Source organism: Nerophis ophidion, linkage group LG13 (genome assembly GCF_033978795.1).
Source record: "Nerophis ophidion isolate RoL-2023_Sa linkage group LG13, RoL_Noph_v1.0, whole genome shotgun sequence".
In the NCBI taxonomy this organism is placed as follows: Eukaryota; Metazoa; Chordata; class Actinopteri; order Syngnathiformes; family Syngnathidae; genus Nerophis; species Nerophis ophidion.
The window spans coordinates 27,260,260-27,284,672 of NC_084623.1; the positions used below are offsets into that span (position 1 = coordinate 27,260,260).

Sequence of the window (24,413 nt, forward strand, 5' to 3'; positions counted from 1 at the left end):
CATTCCCATATAGATTTTCATAAATAGAATTGATCAGTAACTTAAAATGTTCATTTTGCTTGTATGTTGTGTATACTGCAGGTACACATTCTGAGTGCAATGTTTCACTCTAATATTGCCCTAATCTGGATCTAACATTTGTTTTATGTTGTCTCTCAGTGTTAAAACTGTAGGATTGTTCCCACGATGGTGTTTAACATGTGAGCTCAATAAAGCCCACTGTATGTATTTCGACGCTACCCTGAGCCCCACGTACCAGCACATCATCCTGCACTGTAAAGGTATTGTCAGCTTGTCTTCTACAATGTCTGTGTTATGATTGCTTTGAAAGAAAATCCCTCTTACTAAATTAGATTTTTTTCTAGCTGTTCCAAATATGTACAGTAGGTCAGCTTTCTTGTCAACCACTTGTTTTCTTCAATATTTATAGAAGTATTTAAATTTTCAACAAGATTGACATCATTTCCAAAAACAGCTTTCAGGTAGGTGAGGAATTTGTTCTTTAAAAAGAGATTCAAAGCTTTGTGCTACGGTCTAGTATGATTGCTGGCAGCATGACCACACGAAACAGAGATGGCAGATAAAGTGCAGAAAAAAAAGGTATTTTGATTAAGACTCTTCTGGAAAAAATCCAAAGGCATACATTGATTAACATAAATTAATGAACCAGTGTTGCAGGGAAGGCAACACTGGTAATTAACCCTCCTGATTAGTGATTAGGAACACGTAAAGCCACCTTATCACTAATCAAAAGTAGGTGGTGAGAACCAGCGCCCAAGCCAGAGGTAAAGTAGCTGAGAATGAGACCAGGCAGGGAGTGGAACAAAAAATAAGAGCGCTGGTCAGGGAAGAATACCAAAAACATTTTTCGCAGACAGTACCGTTACCCTCATTTGTTCAGTGTTAAATGTTACAGAAAAAAATAGATTGTATTATTTAACAATTTAACATTTATTACCACATGAACACACACAAAAGTACAGAAAATTGGTGCCATTGACTGCCGGTATCGATTCCCAGGTAGCGGGTATTGGTAGCTTCTGTGAAAGATACACATCTTTAGTGTATTCACACTAACACTTGCCGGTGTCCTCACAACTTACACATGTTCTTTGTGCTGGGGATAAAACTTCAGCTTGTTAGCATCCAAAAGAGCACAACGCTGTGTTTCTCCTTAAATGCTTGAATTACATATATTTGTTTAAAATAAAAGAAATCACAAAATTCCAAGGCTCCAAATGTCTTCAGGGCTTGACGTCATGGTTTTCCTGTCATAGTATCTCACGCAAAAGCTATTCCCTTTTAAAATCCAATTTTAGAAATGAGAGGAATAGAATGAAGGCAATTATAAACTCTATGGTTTATAATTACTTGCAGGTAATAATATTTTTGCTACGAGCGACTTATTCAGTGAAGGCTGACTCTTCACATTGTTTTGTGTATTTAATTTATATTTACAGGGGAGAGTGCTTCATGCTCAGGAGCGTTTGGCCTTTGGCGCAATTATTTATTGGACTATAAACGTGTTTGTTTCTCTCTAACGCAGTCAAATGGAGGGAAAGTTGCTTGTTTTTATTTGGCCAAGCTCAGCAGAACACCCGTTTTCATCAGGATAAACAAGCTGCTAGAATTCATACGAGGCTTCTATAGGTAGAATGTTTCATACCGGTACATAAGTAACACATTTCAGGTGTTAAGGATAACACCTCAAAGCATATAGAACTTGTCAAGGTCATAGGTATAAAACAGAATAGTTAGAATTAGTTCAGTATAGTTCATTTCCGGTTCAGTTTATTTCGAACATACATACGATATTATGGAATGCATCACATATTTCCTGTTGTGTCATTCAGCACGTCCGAAAAGGAGTAGTAAGAAGCTGAGTTTATTTAATCCTACCCCTTATCAGAACATAGCAACTTTATCCCATTTCCTTGTTGTCTGTAACAGAACAGTGAATATATAAGTAATGAATAAATAATAGACCATAGTAAGTTAACAAAAAATATTAAACACATAAATAATCTTTATCTAAAAAACAAAAGGGTTGAAGTTGTTCAGCATAATTATTTTTCTGTGTACTTTGTAAACACTTTTAGTTTGAACAGTCTCTTAAACTCATTCATATTGGTGCTTTGTTTGATTTCTTTGTTTAATCCATTCCATAATGTAATTCCACATCCGGATATGAATTAGAAAAATAGGGTTGTCAAACATATTGATACTTCGATACTTGTACTCATATAGAATGATAATATAGTACCCAAAACTGTACTCTAGTAAGAGTACCATTACTTTAGACTCAAGTAAAAGTAGAAAGTAGTCATCAAAATAATTACTTGAGTAAGAGTAAATAAGTATTCTGTGAAAAAAAACTATTCAAGTATTGAGTACTTTGTGAATAACCTCTGATTTGTTTATCTATTTTGTAGTGGGTCTTGGACTACAATTGTAGTTGATGAGAGCATGCGAGTGTAAAACATTAATTTGACATACAATTTGCTGCAGATTGATTTCTTGAGTTATAAGTGGAATTCTTGTAGGCTGAAATGTCAACATTTCTACTGACATATGACAGCACATGATGTAAATATATATTTGTACTAGTTTGAAAGTAATCATTGAAGATTTGTGCTGCCTTGTCTGACGTAGCTTTTTATAGTCAGTACATTTCAATCCGTCAAAGACCAAAGAGCTGGTCATTGACTTTGGGAGGTCGAGTCCACGGTCACAACCTATTGTGATCGAGGGAGTTGAGGTACAGACCGTGGACTCATTCAAGTACCTTGGGGTTTGGGTGGACAATAAGCTGGACTGGACTGTTAACACGGACCACCAGTACAAGAAAGGACAGAGCAGGCTGTACTTCCTCAGGAGACTGCACTCCTTCAACATTTGTAGAAAACTCCTGTGGATGTACTACCAGTCTGTGGTTGCCAGTGTTCTGTTCTACATGGTAGTTTGCTGGGGTGCAGTACATCTAAGAAGGACAGCTCCAGACTTGAGAAACTGATCAGGCGGGCCGGTTCTACAATCGGAATGAAACTGGACTCACTGGTGACGGTGGCAGAGAAGAGGACTGTGGACAAACTAGTGAGCATCCTGGATGATGCCAGTCACCCTCTGCAGAGCGTTATCAGTAGCCAGAGGAGCCTGTTGAGTGCTAGACTGCTTCATCCCAAGTGCAGGACTAATAGACTCAAAAACTCCTTTGTCCCACACACCATTAGACTGTACAACTCCTCTCTGGGGCGGGGGGCGGGGGGTACAAGGATGACAGGGGATGCAAAACAATAACAGTGCAATACGTTTTAATAACATGGTCACTACTGCCTACTTTGTCTTGTTATATTCTTATTTTACTGTTATATTTTTATTCCCATTGTTGCTTTTTATTTTTTATTATTATTGTAATATTTCTCTATTTTGTTTCCATTTAAACCCCCATTATTTACTTTTTTCTTTTTTTAAATTGATCTCAAATGTGTACACTGCTGCTGGAATTTTAATTTTCCTGAAGGAACTCTCCTGAAGGAATCAATAAAGTACTATCTATCTATCAATCTATTTCTATTTACTAAATTAGTCTGTGTGCCTCTCGTATATGAGGAGATGATTGTGGTCATTTCAGCCTGTTAGCTATGTGGAAATGTAAATACAGTAGAAGAAGAGAATGCTACATACTAATAAGCTAGCGCTAGTAACTTTCAAGCTCCGCATCTAACAGATTTAGTACACATTTTCACTGCTATTTAGTGTTGGTGATGTTATATGCTTAAATGGCACTTGTTGTAATTAGAATCATCAGCAACATACAAAAATATTGTTATTTTAGTCAACTGTGCTGGGTTTCTGCTTCCCAGTTGTCTCAAACTGGTGTCATGTCACACACCGTATTTTTCGGACTATGAGTCGTAGTTTTTTTCATAGTTTGGCCGGGGGTGCGACATATACTCCGGAGCGATTTATGTGTGAAATTATTAACACATTACCGTAAAATATCAAATAATAATATTTATCTCATTCGTGGAAGAGACGAAGAAAATTTCAGCAATCGTCACGCACGTCAGCAATTGTCACATACACGTCAACTAATAAGAATGGCAGAACTGCATTGTGGGTCATGAAATGCTAACTGCTATATGCTATATGCTACTGCCGTAGCTATTAAGATAGATCATTTCATCATTGGCGATAACTTATAAAAACTGAGAGGAGCTGAACAAAAATGGCACTGAAAAGTACTGCAGATTACAAGCTGGACGTAGTGAAATATGCAGCAGAAAACGACAAGAGGAAGCGGCGCATACCTTTGCAGTTGGCAGAGTTGTTTAGAAGCGACATCAAGGAAGAAGATTTCATAGGATTTATCGATTAGGAGTGACAGATTGTTTGGTAAACGTATAGAATGTTATATATGTTATAGATATTTGAATGACTCTTACCATAATATGTTACGTTAACATACCAGGCACCTTCTCAGTTGGTTATTTATGCGTCATATAACGTACACTTATTCAGCCTGTTGTTCACTATTTTTTATTTTATTTTAAATTGCCTTCCAAATGTCTATTCTTGGTGTTTGATTTTATCAAATAAATTTCCCCAAAAATTCGACTTATACTCCAGTGCGACATATATATGTTTTTTCCTTCTTTATCATGCATTTTCGGCTGGTGAGACGTATACTCCGGAGCGACTTATAATCCGAAAAATAAGGTAATTATATTGTTTTCTTATGAGCCCAGTCTGAAACTTACTAAACAAGTACGTTTCTATTTTATCATACCACTTGCCAGTGTTAATTTTGACAGTGTTTTTTATTTAGTTTTAGTCATAGTTTTTTGACGAAAATGTATCTTAGCTTTACTTTGGTGACGTAAATCAATTTAGTTTTAGTCTAGATTTAGCCGACTATATTCCTCAACATTTTAGTTGACTAAAAAAATTACATTAAAACGGAGAAGCAGGAGATGAATGGATGAATGAAAATACAAATTATAACAGACAATGCATCTTCGAGTTGTCTTAAAAGCACTTTTATCAAGTATTTATTATTGCAGAGCTTCTCAAAAACTAAATTCACAAGACCTGCATTTCAAGAATATTTCAATACTGTAGCGGTTGCTTTAAGGACATAATTCACCACACCTGTTTACTTGACTTTGTTGTCATTATTCACGATCATTGTTCTATTGTGCACATAACAATGTTGTTCTTGTTTAGCATTCATATATGCCGTTAAGAGTGAGTAATTTGGTGTGGCCCCTTTAAGTGACTGTCATGATATTTACCCAAAGGTGGGGGTTTGTTGTGACCGCCTCTTTAAGTAGCTTGACGTAAGAAGTCTTTAGTCTTCTCTTTGATGGAATAAACAGCGCAAATGTTTTTGTGTGTCAAAGATACTTCGAGTTGTCTTGCTTTCACGTTGCAAGCGCAACAATACATACAATTCGCACTAACCTTATGGTGTTATTATTTTAGCTGAAATGAACCATTTATTTCAAATGTTGAATGATATATGACTAAAATGGTCAGGTTAAGAAACAAACTAGTTTTATTCTAGATTGACGGTCAAGCTCATATATGAGTACTACAAAAAGTAGTGGTTGAGTAAGCAGTCTTTCTCCTTCGCTATTGTCTTTAATAGTAACAGTAATTCAGTACAGTATAAGACATTTGGGAATATTATTTCAGGCCTACTGATTAGGGGTGTGGGGAAAAATCGATTCGAATTAGAATCGCGATTCTCACGTTGTGCGATGCAGAATCGATTCTCATTTTTTTTAAATAGATTTTTATTATTATTTTTTTTAATCAATCCAAAAAAACAATACACAGCAATACCATAACAATGCAATCCAATTTCAAAACCAAACCTGACCCACCAACACTCAGAACTGCAATAAACAGAGCAATTGAGAGGAGACACAAACACGACACAGAACAAACAATAAGTAGTGAACAAAAATGAATATTATCAACAACAGTATCAATATTAGTTATAATTTCAGCATAGCAGTGATTAAAAATCCCTCATTGACATTATCATTAGACATTTATAAAAATGAAAAAAAAGAACAATAGTGTCACGGTGGCTTACACTTGCATCGCATCTCATAAGCTTGACAACACACTGTGTCCAATATTTTCACAAAGAAAAAATAAGTCATATTTTTGGTTCGTTTAATATTTAAAACAAACTTTCATTATTGTAATCAGTTGATAAAACATTGTCCTTTACAATTATAAAAGCTTTTTACAAAACTCTACTACTCTGCTTGCCGGTCAGCAGACTGGGGTAGATCCTGCTGAAATCCTATGTATTGAATGAATAGATAATCCTTTTAAATCGGCTCAAAAATCGTTTTTGAATCGAGAATCGTGTTGAATTGAAAAACAAATCGCTTCTGAATCGAATCGTGACCCCAATAATCGATATTGAATCGAATCGTGGGACCCCCAAAGATTTAAGAATCTTTGGGCCCTAGCCCTAGTCCTGATGATAAGCCTGCAGATGGTTCTTCAAGTGGGTTGTATTTTTACCGGGGAAAATCTAACCACAGGGTTTACAACGTATCTTGTTGTCTACCGTTGCAAAAGTAAAATGTCTCCATGTGTCTTCTTTTTCTTTCAGATGTAGAAGACATATAAAAATGATGTGTGTAACAATACATTAGGGATGTAACAATATAAGAATTTCATATCACGGTTGTTGTGACCACAATTATCACAGTCATTATTATCGCAGTATTGTGGAATGTGCTCAAAAAGCTTTTTAAACATAACTGAAATAAATAGACACACAGTTAGAAACGTGTTTCTATATGCTTCAGTGAAGCGTTTTAGTCTTGTGTTGTATCTATTTTAATAGCTAAATGTTTATTGATGTACTGTAAATAATGTTTTTTACTGCAGCACTTTAAGATGTATTTAATTGAATAGTGCGCAAAAATCTAAATTTATTGTAAATATGTTTTTTTTAGTCTGTCCTGCTCCTTCAGCGGTAATTGAACACACCATACATGTCTCTTTTCCTCTTAGGGGAAGATGGATTGTCATAATCCCGCTGTAAGAGAGCACAGCTAGTAGCTTCAATGTGCACAACTGAATAAATTAGTCCCTTAGACAGTAATGTGTTGATAGAAGTTTAGATTGAGGTACGTTGTTTTTAACGGGGAAAGACAACGTCTCTTGTTTTCATGTTAGCATTTAGTGAGCTGGCATCAGTAAGTCCAAAGTGAGTTTATCAATGTGCAGTTATCAATCTCGGTTTCTTCAATCATTTTAAATTATATAGGTAATACAAACCGTCGGGAGTGTTGCCGCCTTCTTCATAATTACTGTATATCGTTACATCCCTACAAGTCTTGTTTCCCTGTGAAAAATCCAAACACTGTGTCTCAGCAGTTGTAATTTTGATTGGATCCCCTGTGTGAGGCTCCGTTTGATTGGTGAAATATCCAATGTCACTAAAGTTTACGTTGGATTGGTGAAACAGAGTCATGTGACAGTGCCTGCCGAAAGAAAGCTTGCTGACAAAATATATTTGTCATCGAAAGTCTGATTTAAAGAGATAATAAATAATTAGGAAGATAATGGATGGATGGATAAATGTAACGATCGGAATGAAAGTCAATACAACGGGATACAAGTAGTGTTTCTTCTTCACAAAAATACTCAAGTAAAAGTAAAACGTGGGTTAAATTACAACTACTCTGAAAAGTACATTTTAAAAAAAAGTTACTCCGTTAAAATGTAACAGAGTAAAAGTGGTGCGTAACTACCGACCTCTGAATGTAGGTAGAGTAGACTCTTAAACGCATCATAATTAAATTATCCCCTCAACTCCCCCAAAATGGATTAACTCACTGGAATAAAAAAGACAATGTAACATACATCCATAAATGTGGACGCATGTGAAAAAGTGCAATATATTTATCTGTACAATAATTTTTTTATTTATTTATTTATATTTACATATATTTATTTATTTTATATGTATATGTGTATATTATTTATATACATTTATTAGGGATGTAACATATATATGCACCTCATTGTTTTTTTATCCTGCACTACCATGAGCTTATGTAACAACATTTTGTTCTTATATGTGCTGTAAAATTCTAATTTGAATGACAATAAAAAAGAAATCTAAGTCTAAGGTGTGTCTTAACTTTGCTTCACAACACACCTCATACACGCCTGGTTTGTCAGAGAATAAGATGTTGCAGTAATAATCTGTGATGCACCTGTGGGAGGAGGTTGTGATCAGCGCACTGCAGGTGCTAAAGATCACCGCCTCAGTCAATGACGTTGGGGGTGGAGCATCATCGACGATGGGCGGGGCATGTGTGGGAGGGCGAGACGCAGCTGACAGGTGATTAGATTTCGAAGGTGGTCCGCGTTTATCTAATCAGTTGTTGTCTTTAACAGTGAGCAGCCAGCGGAAGAGGAGAGGAGAAAGACGAGAGCGGAGATCTGAAAAAGAGAGTTGTACTGAAAAGGAATCAACTTTGAATGAAAATTAAGACCTTGTCAAACAGCACGCTGACTTCTGACGTATATCCGTGAATGGGTATTGAGAGACGTCTACATCTGGCACCCAACGTAAACGCAAAGCTGTCCCAGCGTCCCATAGAGGCGCTGGGACAGCTGCTGGCGGAGGTGTCGACTGCGAACCACAGGCAGATGGAGGCAATGCAGTCAAATCGCGCAGCAGAGCCAGATTCTGCGGGGGCTGACGGAGAGGTCCGGTACGGGGACACCCACGGCGGCGAGGCCGACATTGGCGACGGTGGGAATGCACCTAATGGCGGAGAAGGAAGACCCGCAAGGGTTTATGGACATGTTTGAGGCGACAGCAAAGTCTTGCGCATGGCCGGAAGAGGAGTGGGCTGTGTGGCTGTTGCCGTTGCTGGCCGGAGAGGCGCAGCGAGCGGCGCTCGGCCGGTCACCAGCATCCCGGTTGAGCTACCGGGACATGAGGAGGGCGGTGTTGGACCGGACAGGAGGGTCCAAAGAAGACCACAGACGCCGTTTCCGAGCCATGAAACTTGGACCGGAAGAGCGGCCTTTCGCCCTGGGACAACAGCTGAGGGATGCGGCGACAAGATGGCTGCAACCCGGAGGAATTGAGGAGGTAATGGAACAGATCATCTTGGAGCAGTTCCTGGAAGCAATCCCGGTGCGGACGTCAGAGTGGGTCCGATACCACCGGCCACAAGGCATGGCAGCTGCGGTAGCATTGGCGGAGGACCACCTCGCTGTACACCGGGAGAAGGGGAAGGAGGAGAAGGCTGTAGGAGGAAAGGAGCAGCCAGTCGCATTGCGCAGGTTGCGGGCGCTGCCCGCAGAAGGAGCCCAGCCGTGGGCTGGACCACGACACAGCCCGAATTTGCTTTCTCCTCCTCAGGTTCAGACCGCTGGGGACACTGCGTTTCCCCCTCAAACGGCGCCTCGAATGCCGGGGCTGGTGTGCTGGAGGTGCGGGCGGCTAGGTCATCTGCAACGGGAGTGTCCAGCGATGGAAGTGGGGCAGGTGATCTGGGTTGGCGACCCTCCAGCCTCCTTCCCCGGGCCGGGAGAGACATACTATGTACCGGTAAGGATACAAGGCAGTATACACCGGGCGATGGTGGATTCAGGCTGCGAGCTGTCCATGATTCACCAACACCTGGTTCGACCCGGGGCGTTGAGATAGGCTGCACGGGTGCGGGTTAAATGTGTGCATGGGGATATTCACGAGTACCCCATTGTGCCGGTGGAAATTTTTTTCAAAGGGGAAAAGTATAATGTTAAGGAGGCTGTAAATTAGCGCCTGCGCACGCCGTAATCTTGGGAACAAATTGGTCGGGATTTAAGGGGTTAATGGAGCAGTGTGCAGGGGTGCGTTCAGAAGGGAAAAGGGATACCCGCACTGTTCTCATCGGCGACGCAAGATTATCCGACGCTGCCGAGGGGGAGGGGGAATGGGGGCCGGCGGGGACTTCCCAGGATGTTTCCCCGGTACCCCAATGGCGCCCCATGGATGATTTTCCACTCGAGCAGTCTCGAGATGACACTGCGCGCGACCTGGGACCAAGTGATTTCGATTGACGGGCAGCGGGTTCGCCCGGGATAACACGGGATTTCCCTCACTTTGCATTGATTAAGGACAGATTATACAGAGTGAGCCGTGACACTCAGACAGGGGAGGAAATCACCCAATTTGTTGGTACCAAAAAGCCGTCAGGAAATGATTTTCCAGGCGACACATTTTAACCCGATGGCCGGACACATGGGCTATGATAAAAAACTTAATCGGATAATGGCCTGGTTCTATTGGCCAGGCATTCAGACAGACGTGATCCGTTGGTGCGCGGCCTGCCCGGACTGTCAACTAGTCAACCCAGCGGCCACCCCTAGAGCACCTTTGTGGCCATTACCACTCATAGAGATCCCGTTTGAGCGAATTAGCACAAATCTTGTCGGGCCATTTCACCCGAGCACCCAGGGATATCGCTTTGCGCTAGTCCTGGTGGATTATACAATGCGCTATCCCGAAGCAGTGCCACTGCGCTCCATCTCTGCAAAGAGTGTCACGCAGGCACTGTTTCAAGTTACCTCCCGAGTTGGAATCCCGAAAGAGATTCTAACTGACAAGGGCACGTCCTTTATGTCACGCACGTTAAAGGAGCTGTACGGTTTATTGGGGATCAAATCTATTCAGACTAGCGTTTACCACCCACAGATGGATGGGTTGGTAGAGCGGATGAGTAGAACTTTGAAATCCATGATCTGGAAGTTCGTACACGAGGACAAACCAAATTGGCATAAATGGTTGGATCTCCTGTTATTTGCAGTGCGGGAGGTTCCCCAGGCCTCAACAGGATTTTCTCCATTTGGACCTATTTAAGGAAATCTGGGAGGAAGGTACAAGCCCCTGTAAAAATGAAATTCAGTACGTCATGGACTTGAGAGCAAAACTACACGTGAGAATTTGCTCCAAGCCCTGTATAACAGGGGGTGCAACTTGGACAATTTTCACCGGGAGAGAAAGTACTTGTATTACTCCCAACATCCAGCTCCAAATTACTCGCCAAGTGGCAAGGACCCTTTGTGGTCACACGACGAGTAGGTGACGTGGACTACGAGGTCAGACGATCTCACCGGGGCGGGGCAACACAAATATACCACCTCAACCTACTAAAAGGGTGGAGGGAAGCGGATCCTGTCTCCATGGTGAAGGCGATAGCGGAGAGCGAGGAGCCTGGGGCCGAAGCCCCCCACCCCCCCGGCCCTCCCCTCTCCGCTATGATAAACATCTTTCGCTGTCACAGAAAGCAGACGTGGCCAAATTACAGCAACATTTTGCTGACGTGTTCTCCCCCCTGCCAAGCCACACAACTCTTACCCAGCATCACATAGAGATCAGCCCAGGCGTGACGGTGAAGTCCCGGCCATATAGGCTGCCCGAACACAAACGCAAAGTAGTTCGGGAAGAATTAAAAGCCATGCTGGAATTGGGAGTGATAGAAGAGTCACATTGTGCGTGGCGCAGCCCCATAGTCCTAGTAGGGAAGAAGGATGCGTCTGTGCGGTTCTGTGTGGACTACCGCAAGGTGAATGATGTGTCACGTTTTGACGCCTATCCAATTCCCCGGGTCGAAGAGTTCATGGGCACTGCTAGTTTTTTTTACGACACTGGATTTGACTAAGGGCTACTGGCAGATTTCTTTGTCTCCAGAGTCCAAGGAAAAAACGGCATTCTCCACTCCGGAAGGTTTATACCAGTTCGTGACCCTTCCGTTCGGCTTGTTTGGTGCACCTGCCACATTTCAGAGACTCATGAACCGGGTACTGCGACCCCACGCTGCATATGCTGCCGCCTATCTGGATGATGTCATCATCCAGGGGAACAGCTGGGCGGTGCATGTGCAGAGAGTGGGGGTGGTACTCGAGTCCCTGAGGCGGGCGGGGCTCACCGCCAACCCGGCGAAGTGCGCGGTTGGCTGGAGGGAGGTACAGTATCCGGGGTACCACTTGGGGAAAGGACAAGTGCGGCCTCAGGTAGATAAACCCGCAGCAATTGCGGCCTGCCCGACCCCAAAGACGAAAAAGGAGGTGAGGCAGTCCTTGGGGGTGGTGGGCTACTACCGTAGGTTTGTACCCCGGTTTGCAGACCTGACCACCCCACTAACTGACCTCACCCGGAAAAGTGCCCCAGATCTGGTTCAGTGGACGGAAAGTAAGGAAAGCACTTTGTGAGGTGCCAGTTCTCCACATGCCTGTTTTTTTTATCTCATTTTGTTTTCAGGCAGACGCGTCGGCCAGAGGACTGGGAGCCGTTTTATCCCAGCAGCGGGAGGGCACCGACCATCCGGTCCTTTACATAAGCCGAAAATTGTCAGAAAGAGAGACCAGATACAGCACGGTGGAGTGCCTCGCCATCCGGTGGGCGGTCGGTGCCCTCCGGTACTATCTGCTGGTACGCTCATTCAGCCTCTGCTCGGACCACAAGCCCCTCCAGTGGCTCCATTGCATGAAAAATGGCAACGCGCGGATCACCCGGTGGTATCTCGCTTTACAACCCTACAATTTCAGAGTGATCCATAGGCCGGGTACGCAGATGGCCATGGCGGACTTCGTCTCTCGCGCTCAGGAGGAGGGGCTGGAGGAGGCGCGGCCAGACGATGTCCCGGCCTAAGTCTGGGGGTGGAGGTATGTGGGAGGAGGTTGTGATCAGCGCACTGCAGGTGCTAAAGATCACCGCCTCAGTCAATGATGTTGGGGGCAGAACATCATCGACAAGGGGGTGGGGCATGTGTGGGACGGCAAGACACAGCTGACAGGTGATTAGATTTCGCAGGTGGTACGCGTTAATCTAATCAGTTGTTGTCTTTAACAGTGAGAGGCCAGCGGAGGAGGAGAGGAGAAAGATGAGAGCGGAGATCTGAAAAAGAGAGTTGAACTGAAAAGTAATCAACTTTGAATGAAAATAAAGACCTTGTCAAACGGCACGCTGACTTCTGACGTATATCAGGGAACGGGTAGGGAGAGACGTCTACAGCACCTTATCCACTTTTGTCGCTATATTAATACATATTAAAAGTGAACAAGAGGTGTTACTTGCATCAGGCATTCATTCAATAATCAAATACAAGCCATCAGGAAAGTTTTTGCGTGAGTGAACGAAGATTCACCACCACAAGCCTCAAGGAGTGTGCAGAAAACCTCCAAAAGCGTGCAACCCGACTCTTATCCCTTCCATTTTTAAAAGGAAAACACACTTGTCTGTTAACTTAATGTTAACACTATTTGCAGATGACACAACTGTGTTTTGTTCAGGGTAGAACACATAACATTTAATTCAAATAATTCAAACCGTTTGACAAAATCAGACTACATGTATGTAAGATTTAAATAATGCTGTTTGGTAACAATAAGAGAGAAAGCTACAAATACAAATAGATACAATAGATACAAATACAAAAAAAACGTCAGCCGTGCCCGCCATAGGCTGAAAGCTGTTTATGTTTACTTATTTATTAATTTAAATCAGATCAGGGAAAAAAAAATACCAAAATGAAATTAACACAATTAACCGACAATTCAGTTAAATATAAAAAAAGAGCCGAAAAAATCCAATCATATTTAATTTTGTCCTGTTGATGAGTGGGACAAGTCCGAAGTATACTCAATCACAGAGGTGTACTTTGAAGGAGGGTATGGGTTAGTTACAAATGATAGCCAATCAAATGCTTTTCCTCTTCAGATGAGGAAGTCAGGAGTCCCCGCCAAAAATGAAACCAAAATGTGTGGCTTTAACATTTTTTCGCAATGTATTATTTGTACAACTAGAATAAGGTGACAAGGATTTATTTGATTTTTACTCCTATGATGCCATCAGCAACAGTCATCGATACTGACATAAAAAATGTAAGTCCATCATTTCTGCCGTGTGACTGCGCATCGATCGCTAAATCTTCACTGCCGGCCGGTACATCATCTGTATGATAAAATAACTACAACATTACACTTTATTCACTAATCGTGTAACAAACAAGAATCTTATATAGGCCCATAGTAGTTAGACTAAGCCCTGCGATGAGGTGGCGACTTGTCCAGGGTGTACTCTGCCTTCCGCCCGATTGCAGCTGAGATAGGCACCAGCGCCCCCCGCTACCCCAAAGGGAATAAGTGGTAGAAATGGATGGATGGATAGTTATACTAATACATAATGTCAGTTACCAAGAACATTCAAACCCTCTTGAACCTTATTGAAAAATGAGAATCTTATTCATCTCATATTGCAGCACGGTGGAGGAGGGGTTAGTGCGTCTGCCTCACAATACGAAGGTCCTGAGTAGTCCTTGGTTCGGGAGCTTTCTGTGTGGGTTCCCTCTGGGTACTCCGGCTTCCTCCCACTTCCAAAGACATGCATCTAGGGATAGGTTAATTGGCAACACTAAATGGTCCCTAGTGTGCGAATGTGAGTGTGAATGTTGTCCGTCTATCTGTGTTGGTCCTGCGATTAGGTAGTGACTTGTCCAGGGTGTACCCCGACTTCCACCCGATTGTAGCTGAGATAGGCGCCAGCAACCCCAAAAAAAAGGGAATAAGCGGTAGAAATGGATGGATGGATGGATAACTTAACTATGTATTAATGAGAACCTTATTTAGTAATTATTTAGTCATTTATTTGTTTATGTTACAGATTAAGTACACGAAGTGAACAAACACACGTGTTAGTTATTGGTATGAAGTGGAAAAGGGGTGGGATTAAATAGGCTCCGCTTTTTCCTTCTCCTTTTTAGGCATGTGATGCACACGACCATAGTGTACCTGTATGCACGTTTGAAATAAATTAATATAACAACCATAAAGCCAAAATATTGATTCTCATAAAGAATAAAAAAAAAGATTTGTATCTAAATACTGTATATATTTTAGCTATTTCATTACAAATGACATGAGGTTTTTACACTACCACCATATTGAAAGGATAATAATATCAATATTGTTTTTTTTTATGTACTTAAACACCACAACACTGCTGTTTTTTTTCAATGAAAGATAATTGAATAGGGCTTCACGGTGGAAGAGGGTTTAGTGCGTCTGCCTCACAATACGAAGGTCCTGAGTAGTCTGGGGTTGAATCCAGGGCTCAGGATCTTTCTGGGTGGAGTTTGCATGTTCTCCCCGTGGATGCGTGGGTTCCCTCCGGGTACTCCGGTTTCCTCCCACTTCCAAAGACATGCACCTGGGGGTAGATTGATTGGCAACACTAAATTGGCCCTAGCGTGTGAATGTGAGTGTGAATGTTGTCTGTCTATATGTGTTGGCCCTGTGATGAGTGGCGACTTGTCCAGGGTGTACACCGCCCTCCGCCTCAATGTAACTGAGATAGGCACCATCACCCCCCGCAACCTCAAGGGGAATGGGTGGTAGGAAATGGATGGATGGATAGTTGACTATTGGTGTTATTTATGATCATAATAATAGGCACATTATTTGTTTTGGTTTGCTGAGAGGCTATAGAGCGCTAACATTATGTTTAGCCTCTTGGCAGTTGATACTACAACTTAAATTATGCGCTAAAAGATGTTAAAGCGCAGTGATTTTAAATACTTGAAACGTTTAATCACTTTTCAATAAAGTATTGAATTCAAAAGTACCAGTGCATGGGTTCAGTTTTGTTTTGGTATCAGTTTTGGTATCATTATTGACAACTGGACTTCTGCTATCATGACAACCAGAGTTAGATTAGGTATATCAGTAGCTGGCCTTGTCTCTGAAGTGAGTATTTGTTTGTCAAAGTATTCATTGAACTGAGAAGCATTTTGTTTTGCATTGCAGGTCCTGGAGCACCTGCAGTCATCTTGCACAGCCTAAACACTTCAAGTAAGAGAAAAATGTAAACAACACTAACAATGAGCCTGTATTATTTAGCTACTTGTTGTTTGAAAGTGAGAATATATTAGATCTCATTTACATCATTTGTTAGAAAGAGTAATATCTTTGGGTTCACCCAGCAATTCGACTTTGGACACTTAATTAGGCTTTCAAATTAAATATGTCATTGCAAATGTTAATAGAAGTTTCGTGAAGTCATGTAGGGGCATCGACTTTAAATGTGAAATTTAAAAAAAATCACTTATTATTGTCTTGTTAGGGTTGTGCCAATGCAACATTTTCACTCGATCTTTATTCGATACAATATCAAAAGGAATCATATAGACTTGTATTATTTTGCACTGTGGAATGATAAAAAAAAGTTATGATTGAGTGACATTTGTAAGCAGAGTATAATGGTAGATATGAAAAACACTAACCTATTTATTTTTATCCTGTCCATAAGTTGAACTTAGTGGTTGTTTATTTATTTTTATTTTTTTTATATTTTTAAAAAAAACATGTCCTGGCTAGCCAGTCAAGCAAATCATATTGTTGATATAATGCCTATCTGCCACACAGATTTGCTTTACAAAAGAGAAATGTGGGATACTTCTCTTGTTGTCTTATTTGTATTTGACTTTATTAAATGGATAAATTCAGTGTTTGGCGCAGCCGGACCAAAGCAGGCGAGGATAGAAAGAAGAAAACAAAGAGAAGAGAGAGGGGGGAAATATCGGGCACAAGAAGGGATAGGATGAAAATACAAGAACAAAAAATAACAACAACAGAACAACATCACCTATGATATATATATAGAAATGTGATACCAAAAACAATGAACTAGTTAATGAAGTAGATAGTAATTACAGTTAACATTATTGCACTACAAATGGACCAATAAAATCACCAACAGAAATTGTTTTTTTAACAATTAGTGGTCCCAATAATTCATGAAGTTAAATTCATGACACAGTAAGTTGAATGATGCAGACACAATTGTTACTGGACACTTTGTAATACACTTCTGCCTTGGGGACTATGTGTAAAAGTCCAAAATGGAAAGCAGTTTTAGCGGCGTGACCCCAAGATGCAGCAGGCGGGAAACAGATGGTGAGTAAACTAATATTATCTAATAAAAACAAAAGAAGACGCACTTACGACGGACTGGGAGATCACGCAAGTAGGAGTGGAAAAGAACAAAATAAGGCAAGTGCAAACATGACTGCACAAGACATGGAACTTATTTTTATCAAGGAACCAACATGTGTAAGAAAAGCATAGCAATAGGCATTTTATATTTTATTATCATGTATTTATGCTGAAACCTGCATTTTTGAGTATGGAGACACGTTCACGTATAGACATAATTTACTACATGTTATTATATTTATTAATGTCTTGAAATTATGCAGCTGGGATCTGAAAACTGCGGAGGATTTACAATAATAATTCATTTTGGATTGTCATTAGAAGTGCTGGTCATGACACTATGAACAACTTCAGTATTTATGTCTAAATGCTGTTACTTTTAAGGTGTTAAATTGTATCATTTATTACTTCATTTATTTTCTTTTGAATGCAGTACTAACACTTCACCTTCATAGCATTACTATGTATTTGTCTGCAGTGTGATGTTCCTGTTTGCTGTATTTTCAGATTACTATGTTCTAGAGAACAACTTTTTACTGAGGGCAGCTTTGAACTACAAAAGGATCCAACTGACAGACTTCAGAACAGTCCCAATTCAACATTTTGGTGTGAATGAAGTCAAAGTTCTTTCTCACAGAGCCCCCTGAAAAACACAAATAATTGTCTCATATATCTTTTTATCTTTTTGTTTAGATTTACCTTTGAAAATCTCGTATCCACCTGACTTCTCTGAATCACGTCACTATGGACTCCTCTTGATCATGTACGTATGATTGATGCTCTTTTATTAATAATCTCATCAATACTAATCATACTCACCCTTGTTAATGCTATTTTATCAATAATCTAATCAGTAATTAACATACATACATTATCAATAATGTCCATCCATCCATCCATTTTCTACCGCTTATTCCCTTTTGGGGTCGCGGGGGGCGCTGGCGCCTATCTCAGCTACAATCGGGCGGAAGGCGGGGTACACCCTGGACAAGTCGCCACCTCATCGCAGGGCCAACACAGATAGACAGACAACATTCACACTCACATTTACACACTAGGGCCAATTTAGTGTTGCCAATCAACCTATCCCCAGGTGCATGTCTTTGGAAGTGGGAGGAAGCCGGAGTACCCGGAGGGAACCCACGCATTCACGGGGAGGACATGCAAACTCCACACAGAAAGATCCCGAGCCTGGATTTGAACCCAGGACTGCAGGACCTTCGTATTACTTAAAGGGGTCCTATTATGCAAAACCAGCTTTTTTTACCAGTTGGTTTCTGTTTTTTGTGTATTTGGGTTCCCCATAGGCCCCGAAAATGTAAAATTAAAACATGTAGGCATGGCAGAGATATTTATAAAACAATCTGGGCTTCTTCCAAACTGGCTCCAAATGAGCCATTTGTAATGTGAGATTTTAGTGATGTATTTTGTCTTAGTTACATCAGCGGATATCTCCATAGGCCCCTGCTGCTGCTCACTGCTCCCCTCACCTCCCAGGGGGTGATCAAGGGGAATGGGTCAAATGCAGAGAATAATTTCGCCACACCTAGTGTGTGTGTGACAATCATGGGTACTTTAACTTAATATATGTTAGCGGTTTACCCAAGGAGCATTGCGCCAGTCTGCCATTTAAATTCCGGTAGTCAATAAGTTCCTTCATTTTCTCTATCCTTTTGTTGTGGAGCACACTGGTTCGCACATGCACATACACGCTGAAATCCTCCACTGTTGCCGTTTCTAAAAAAAATAAAAAAAATAAAAGTAGCCTATATTTCTAACTTATTTCTGCCAATAGACCTGATATAGAAGCACTAAAATCTACAACATGTTTGACTGGGTGGGGACGCAGTCGAAGAGGGCTTGGACTGGAGGAGGACTTCTACACGTAAATAAGACCCCCCACAAAACGGCGCATTCTGAGCAGACAGTCAGAAAGCGGCTTGAAGATGGTCTGTAAAACAAAATCTGCTCAACATATAAAGCACCACCATTACTTACTAGTAATGATGGTGTTTCAAATGTAGAAAAAATCATATTATGACTTCTTTATCATACACAACCTGATTAATGCTAATTTAATAATAATCTTAACAACACGTACACTGTTAAATCTCAGCCAATGTTGAATACCAGAAAGAGAAAGAGAGAAAGAGAGAGAGAGAGAGAGAGAGAGAGAGTCTTTATTCATCCAAAAATTAAATAACAAAATACAATGGCAGTGGGTGGAGGAATCAGTGCCATGAAAAACAAAGGGAACCATGTATAAAATAAAGTGGCCGTCAGAAGATTGGCTTGGTTTAGACCAGGGGTCACCAACCTTTTTGAAACCAAGAGCTACTTTTTGGGTACTGATTAATGCGAAGGGCTACCAGTGTGATACACACTTAAATAAATTGCCAGAAATGGTCAATTTGCTCAATTTACCTTTAATTCTATGTTATTGTTAATAATTAATTATATTTATCTTTGTTAAAACACTGATCATCTTAATGATTTCTCACAATAAATATATAAAAAAACAGATAAATATCAATATGCACACTTTATTTTTATATTTTCTCTAAGTGCACATGTTTTAAATTGAACATTTTTAAAGGATCATTTCTAAGACAGTTTTGTGAAATCACAATATCCCATTTTAACTAGCTAGCCACTAACATTTTTTTAACAAATCATGAATTACTTTGCACCATGTTTGTACAAATAATAACTCATGTAAAATACAAAAGTCAACCCTCAATTTTTTTTATAAATCATGTCACACTTTGAACAGGACACCAAATCCGTTATCCGTTTCTTTGTCAGTTAGTGGGAAGCCTGGCATTGCATGCTGTTAACTAGTGTGTTGTACTCTGGTGTGTAACTTGACACTGCAACTCTGAGTGAGTCTTGCAGATGTGCATCAGTGAGCCGTGTTCTGTGTTTGTTCTTGATTAAGTTCATGTCAGAAAAGGCTGATTCACAAAGATAAGTTGAACCAAACAGGCTTGCAATCTTCATAGCTGCTGTGCATACATTAATGTACTTTTCTGTGTCAACAAGGCACCAAAAGTGTGGTGCAGCTTGGTGGGCTTTGAATTTTAAATAGTCAGGAAAGAAGAGGAAGGAATTTAAAAGGTAAAAAGGTATGTGTTCAAAAATCCTAAAATCATTTTTAAGGTTGTATTTTTTCTCCAAAATTGTCTTTCTGAAAGTTATAGGAAGCAAAGTAAAAAAAACAAATGAATTTATTTAAACAAGTGAAGAGCAAGTCTTTAAAATATTTTCTTGGATTTTCAAATTCTATTTGAGTTTTGTCTCTCTTAGAATTAAAAATGTCGAGCAACGCAAGACCAGCTTTGTAGTAAATAAATACAATTTTAAAAAAATAGAGGCAGCTCACTGGTAAGTGCTGCTATTTAAGCTATTTTTAGTAAGGCCAGCGGGCTACTCATTTGGTCCTTACAGGCTACCTGGTGCCCGCGGGCACCGCGTTGGTGAACCCTGGACTAGACTCTAGATTCATGAAGGAACAAACATGAAAAGGACAGGTGTGTGCAAGCGCTATAAGTTGGGTGTAGTAATTGGTTCTACGTGTGCTGAAGCTCTCCCTGGCTGTCATGACAATGAGAAACAACAAGACACACATAGAAACAGAGAGTGAGACAGAGTGTGAGAGAGAACCCCAGGAAGGAGGAGATTGAATAAGGTAGAACAAAAATAAACCGAGGCTGGAGTTAATGAGAGTCTGTGTGGAGTGGAAGATTTTTGGAGTATAACTAAACTCTTTGTCCTGGCCTATACTTCGGTGCAGGGAGACAGTGAAAGTTAGCCAACCACTGATTGAGCTCTCAGGTGCGGGATAATGCAGCTCGGATGTGGTGCCAGGCCAGGGGAGCGCAACTAATATGGAAAGCAACAGACGACACAACAGATTCAGACTCCAACAACGGCAAGGCAGGCGTTTGAAAACCATCGGTAATGTTGGAAAGGTAAACCCCTGTGGCAGAACTAATGATAGAGTTGTCGATTCAGGGGTAAAATGAAAGACCAGGATGCCAGCTGCTGGTGGCAGACGCAGCTTATGGTGGACTCCAAGTCTTGGTTGGCTCACTCCATCGAGTCATTGGAATGAAAGGAATGGTTTCCATAAGACCAATAGCTCAGTGGTTTTCAGGGAAGACGGAAGCTTGGGTAGTGCATCAAGTTGACCATATTGGAGAACCACGGTTTTGCCATTACAGGATGGCAGTTTGATTAGAAAGTCCAATGCAACATTTGATCAGGGACGAGGGGAATGTATCCTAGACAGGGCACCAGGCTTTCCTATCTTAGATCCGGGGTGGAAATTCAATGTGTCATTGCACATGGCGAGGAAAAGAGCCCACAGTACTTGCCTGAAGTTCATTGTCTGGGTGGACTGCAGGTAGGCCAGGTTTTTATGGTTTGTAAATATGGTAAATAGGTGTTCTGCACCTTCCAAATGTTGTCTCCACTCATGCAAAGCTAATATGACAGCCAGGAATTTGCGATTGTCTTTATCGTACTTCCTTTCTGCTACAGTCAGGTGATGAGAGAAGAAGGGGGGGGGGGGGTGCAGTATGCCACTGGTGGAATTGCGCTTGAACCAGATGTGTTGACTATTAGAGGCAAGGTGGTTAAAAAGACTTATGGTTAAGAAACGCCTTGGTGGCTTCTTAGTAGATGTAAGCTTTGTGAGAAGCTTAGCAACTCTGTTGTAATCATGGATAAACTGACGATAAAAATTTTGTGAAATCTAATAATCTCTCCATAAGCTTTCTTGATGTAGGAACAGGCCAGTTGACCACGGCCTGGATCTTGGCCAGATCGGGTTTAAGCAAACCCCGCTCCACAATGAACGTATGGAATTGGCATTTCTGTACTTTGATAAATATAGTGTATTATCCTTATTCTTGACAAATCTTTAGGAGGACAAGACGTACCAGCTGATTATGTTCCTCCAACGTTGGAGAAAATATTACAATGTGGTCTTAATAAACAAAGACCGAACATCTTACAGAGCACATCCTTAATCAGAGAATTGATTGCTTGTCTATTCGAACCACCAATTAGATGAGGTCATTAGGTTCAGAGGTAGGTAGACAGCCATCATGTGATCAAAGCAGAAAGTGTCCAAAAGAGCAAGCTGGTTCCAATCGCTCTCGGCAGCAAGGGTACAGAAATAAATGGAAAATTCTGCCACACTGCCAAGACCCTAACACAGCCACAGAAGGGAGTAGGAAAGGGGATAGTCCTCTGAAAAGTTTGTCCAAGGCTTTGGAAAAGGCCAGAAAGGAACTGCACAAATGGGTTACCCGCTCCACTCTGCTGTGACTCACGCGGTGGCTCTGGTAGATAGGTGGGAGGTGGTAAATAATTTATCGTGACACCCTAATTGGTGGTATCTTATCAAAATTCTTGTTAATACTTATCATAGACATCTGTGACATACAAGCTATAAAGATGCCATATGTAATAATGTGGCCAGAAATGGTACTGCAATCATGGTCAAAATTCTTTAGTCCCCTCCTTCTCTCCCTGACTGAGGTTGCCAGATAATCAGCAGAATCCATCTCGATCGACTGGGTTTCTCCCAGTAACTTCAAACTTCTACTGCCTCTTACTAATGGTTGAGATTCTGAGACCATAATAGCTAAAAAGATAAGCATTTTGTCAATAACAAATCTCCAACCAACACATTTTAAACAGAAATTAGGCTACTTTCAGGAAGAGGTATGTCATGCCTGCGTACAATTTTACAATAAATTGCAATACTATCAGAAAACAAAGATTTAAACAAACTACAATCAACGCTAGCGATGGTTATACTGGTGAAAATAAGTAAAGCATGCTTAGCAGCCCAATGTACGTCCAAAACTAAAGAGGAGACATTATACCATCCATAGGCTATTGTTCCAAAAGTTTCAGATTGCCATATAACTTGGTAATGTAGTCCACAATATGCCAACACAAATGAAGGATTCTTTTATCATGTGATTTGGCTGTTTCCATATGTTTCATATTGCCATGATGACAGCCGCGCTAACCCATTTCCTCAGCCTATCAGCGTATTGAGAACAAAATAGGCACTGACACTGCTCATATCCACATGTTTTATTCGTGGAAAGTATATTTTACCCTTTCAGTTCGAATTCACATCGACATACAGGCTAACGGCATATACAAACCCTGTTTCCATATGAGTTGGGAAATTGTGTTAGATGTAAATATAAACGGAATACAATGATTTGCAAATCCTTTTCAACCTATACTCAGTTGAATGCACTATAAAGACAAGATATTTGATGTTCAAACTCATAAACTTTATTTTTTCTTGCAAATAATAATTAACTTAGAATTTCATGGCTGCAACACGTGCCAAAGTAGTTGGGAAAGGGCATGTTTACCACTGTGTTACATCACCTTTTCTTTTAACAACACTCAATAAACGTTTGGGAACTGAGGAAACTAATTGTTGAAGCTTTGAAAGTGGAATTCTTTCCCATTCTTGTTTTATGTAGAGATTTAGTCGTATTTTACGCTTCATAATGCGCCACACATTTTCAATGGGAGACAGGTCTGGACTGCTGGTGGACCAGGAAAGTACCCACGCTATTTTATTACCAAACCACGCTGTTATAACACGTGGCTTGGCATTGTCTTGCTGAAATAAGCAGGGGCGTCCATGATAATGTTGCTTGGATGACAATATATGTTGTTCCAAAACCTGTATGGACCATTCAGCATTAATGGTGCCTTCACAGATGTGTAAGTTACCCATGCCTTGGACACTAATACACCCCCATACCATCACAGATGCTGGCTTTTGAACTTCGCACCTATAACAATCTGGATGGTTATTTTCCTCTTTGTTCTGGAGGACACCACGTCCACAGTTTCCAAATATGATTTGAAATGTGGACTCGTCAGAGCACAGAACACCTTTCCACTTTGCATCAGTCCATTTTAGATGAGCTCGGACCCAGCGAAGGCAGCGGCATTCCTTGGTGTTATTTATAAATGAGTTTTGCTTTGCATAGCAGAGTTTTAACTTGCACTTACAGATGTCCCGACCAACAGTAGTTACTGACAGTGGTTTTATGAAGTGTTCCTGAGCCCATTTGGTGATATCCTTTACACACTGATGTCTGTTTTTGATGCAGTACCGCCTGAGGGATCAACGGCCTGTAATATCATCGCTTACGTGCAGTGATTTCTCCAGATTCTCTGAACCTTTTGATGATTTTACGGACCTTAGATGGGAAAATCCCTAAATTCTTTGCAATAGCTCATTGAGAAATGTTGTTCTAAAACTGTTTGACAATTTACTTAAAAATTGGTGACCCCTGCCCCATCCTTGTTTGTGAATTACTTAGCATTTC

The 24,413-nt window shown here is 40.9% G+C and overlaps 1 protein-coding gene across 2 annotated transcripts in view; it reads left to right on the top strand.

The window, feature by feature from the left end:
* LOC133564381 (inactive dipeptidyl peptidase 10-like) overlaps window positions 1-24,413 on the top strand; it is a 326,503-nt gene that overhangs the window by 279,663 nt on the left and 22,427 nt on the right. For both annotated transcript variants that reach the window (XM_061918637.1, XM_061918636.1), the window contains exons 16-19: window positions 160-281; window positions 15,844-15,888; window positions 17,539-17,637; window positions 17,725-17,794. In XM_061918637.1, the coding sequence (XP_061774621.1) occupies window positions 160-281; window positions 15,844-15,888; window positions 17,539-17,637; window positions 17,725-17,794 (336 nt within the window). The remainder of the gene's footprint in view (window positions 1-159; window positions 282-15,843; window positions 15,889-17,538; window positions 17,638-17,724; window positions 17,795-24,413) is intronic.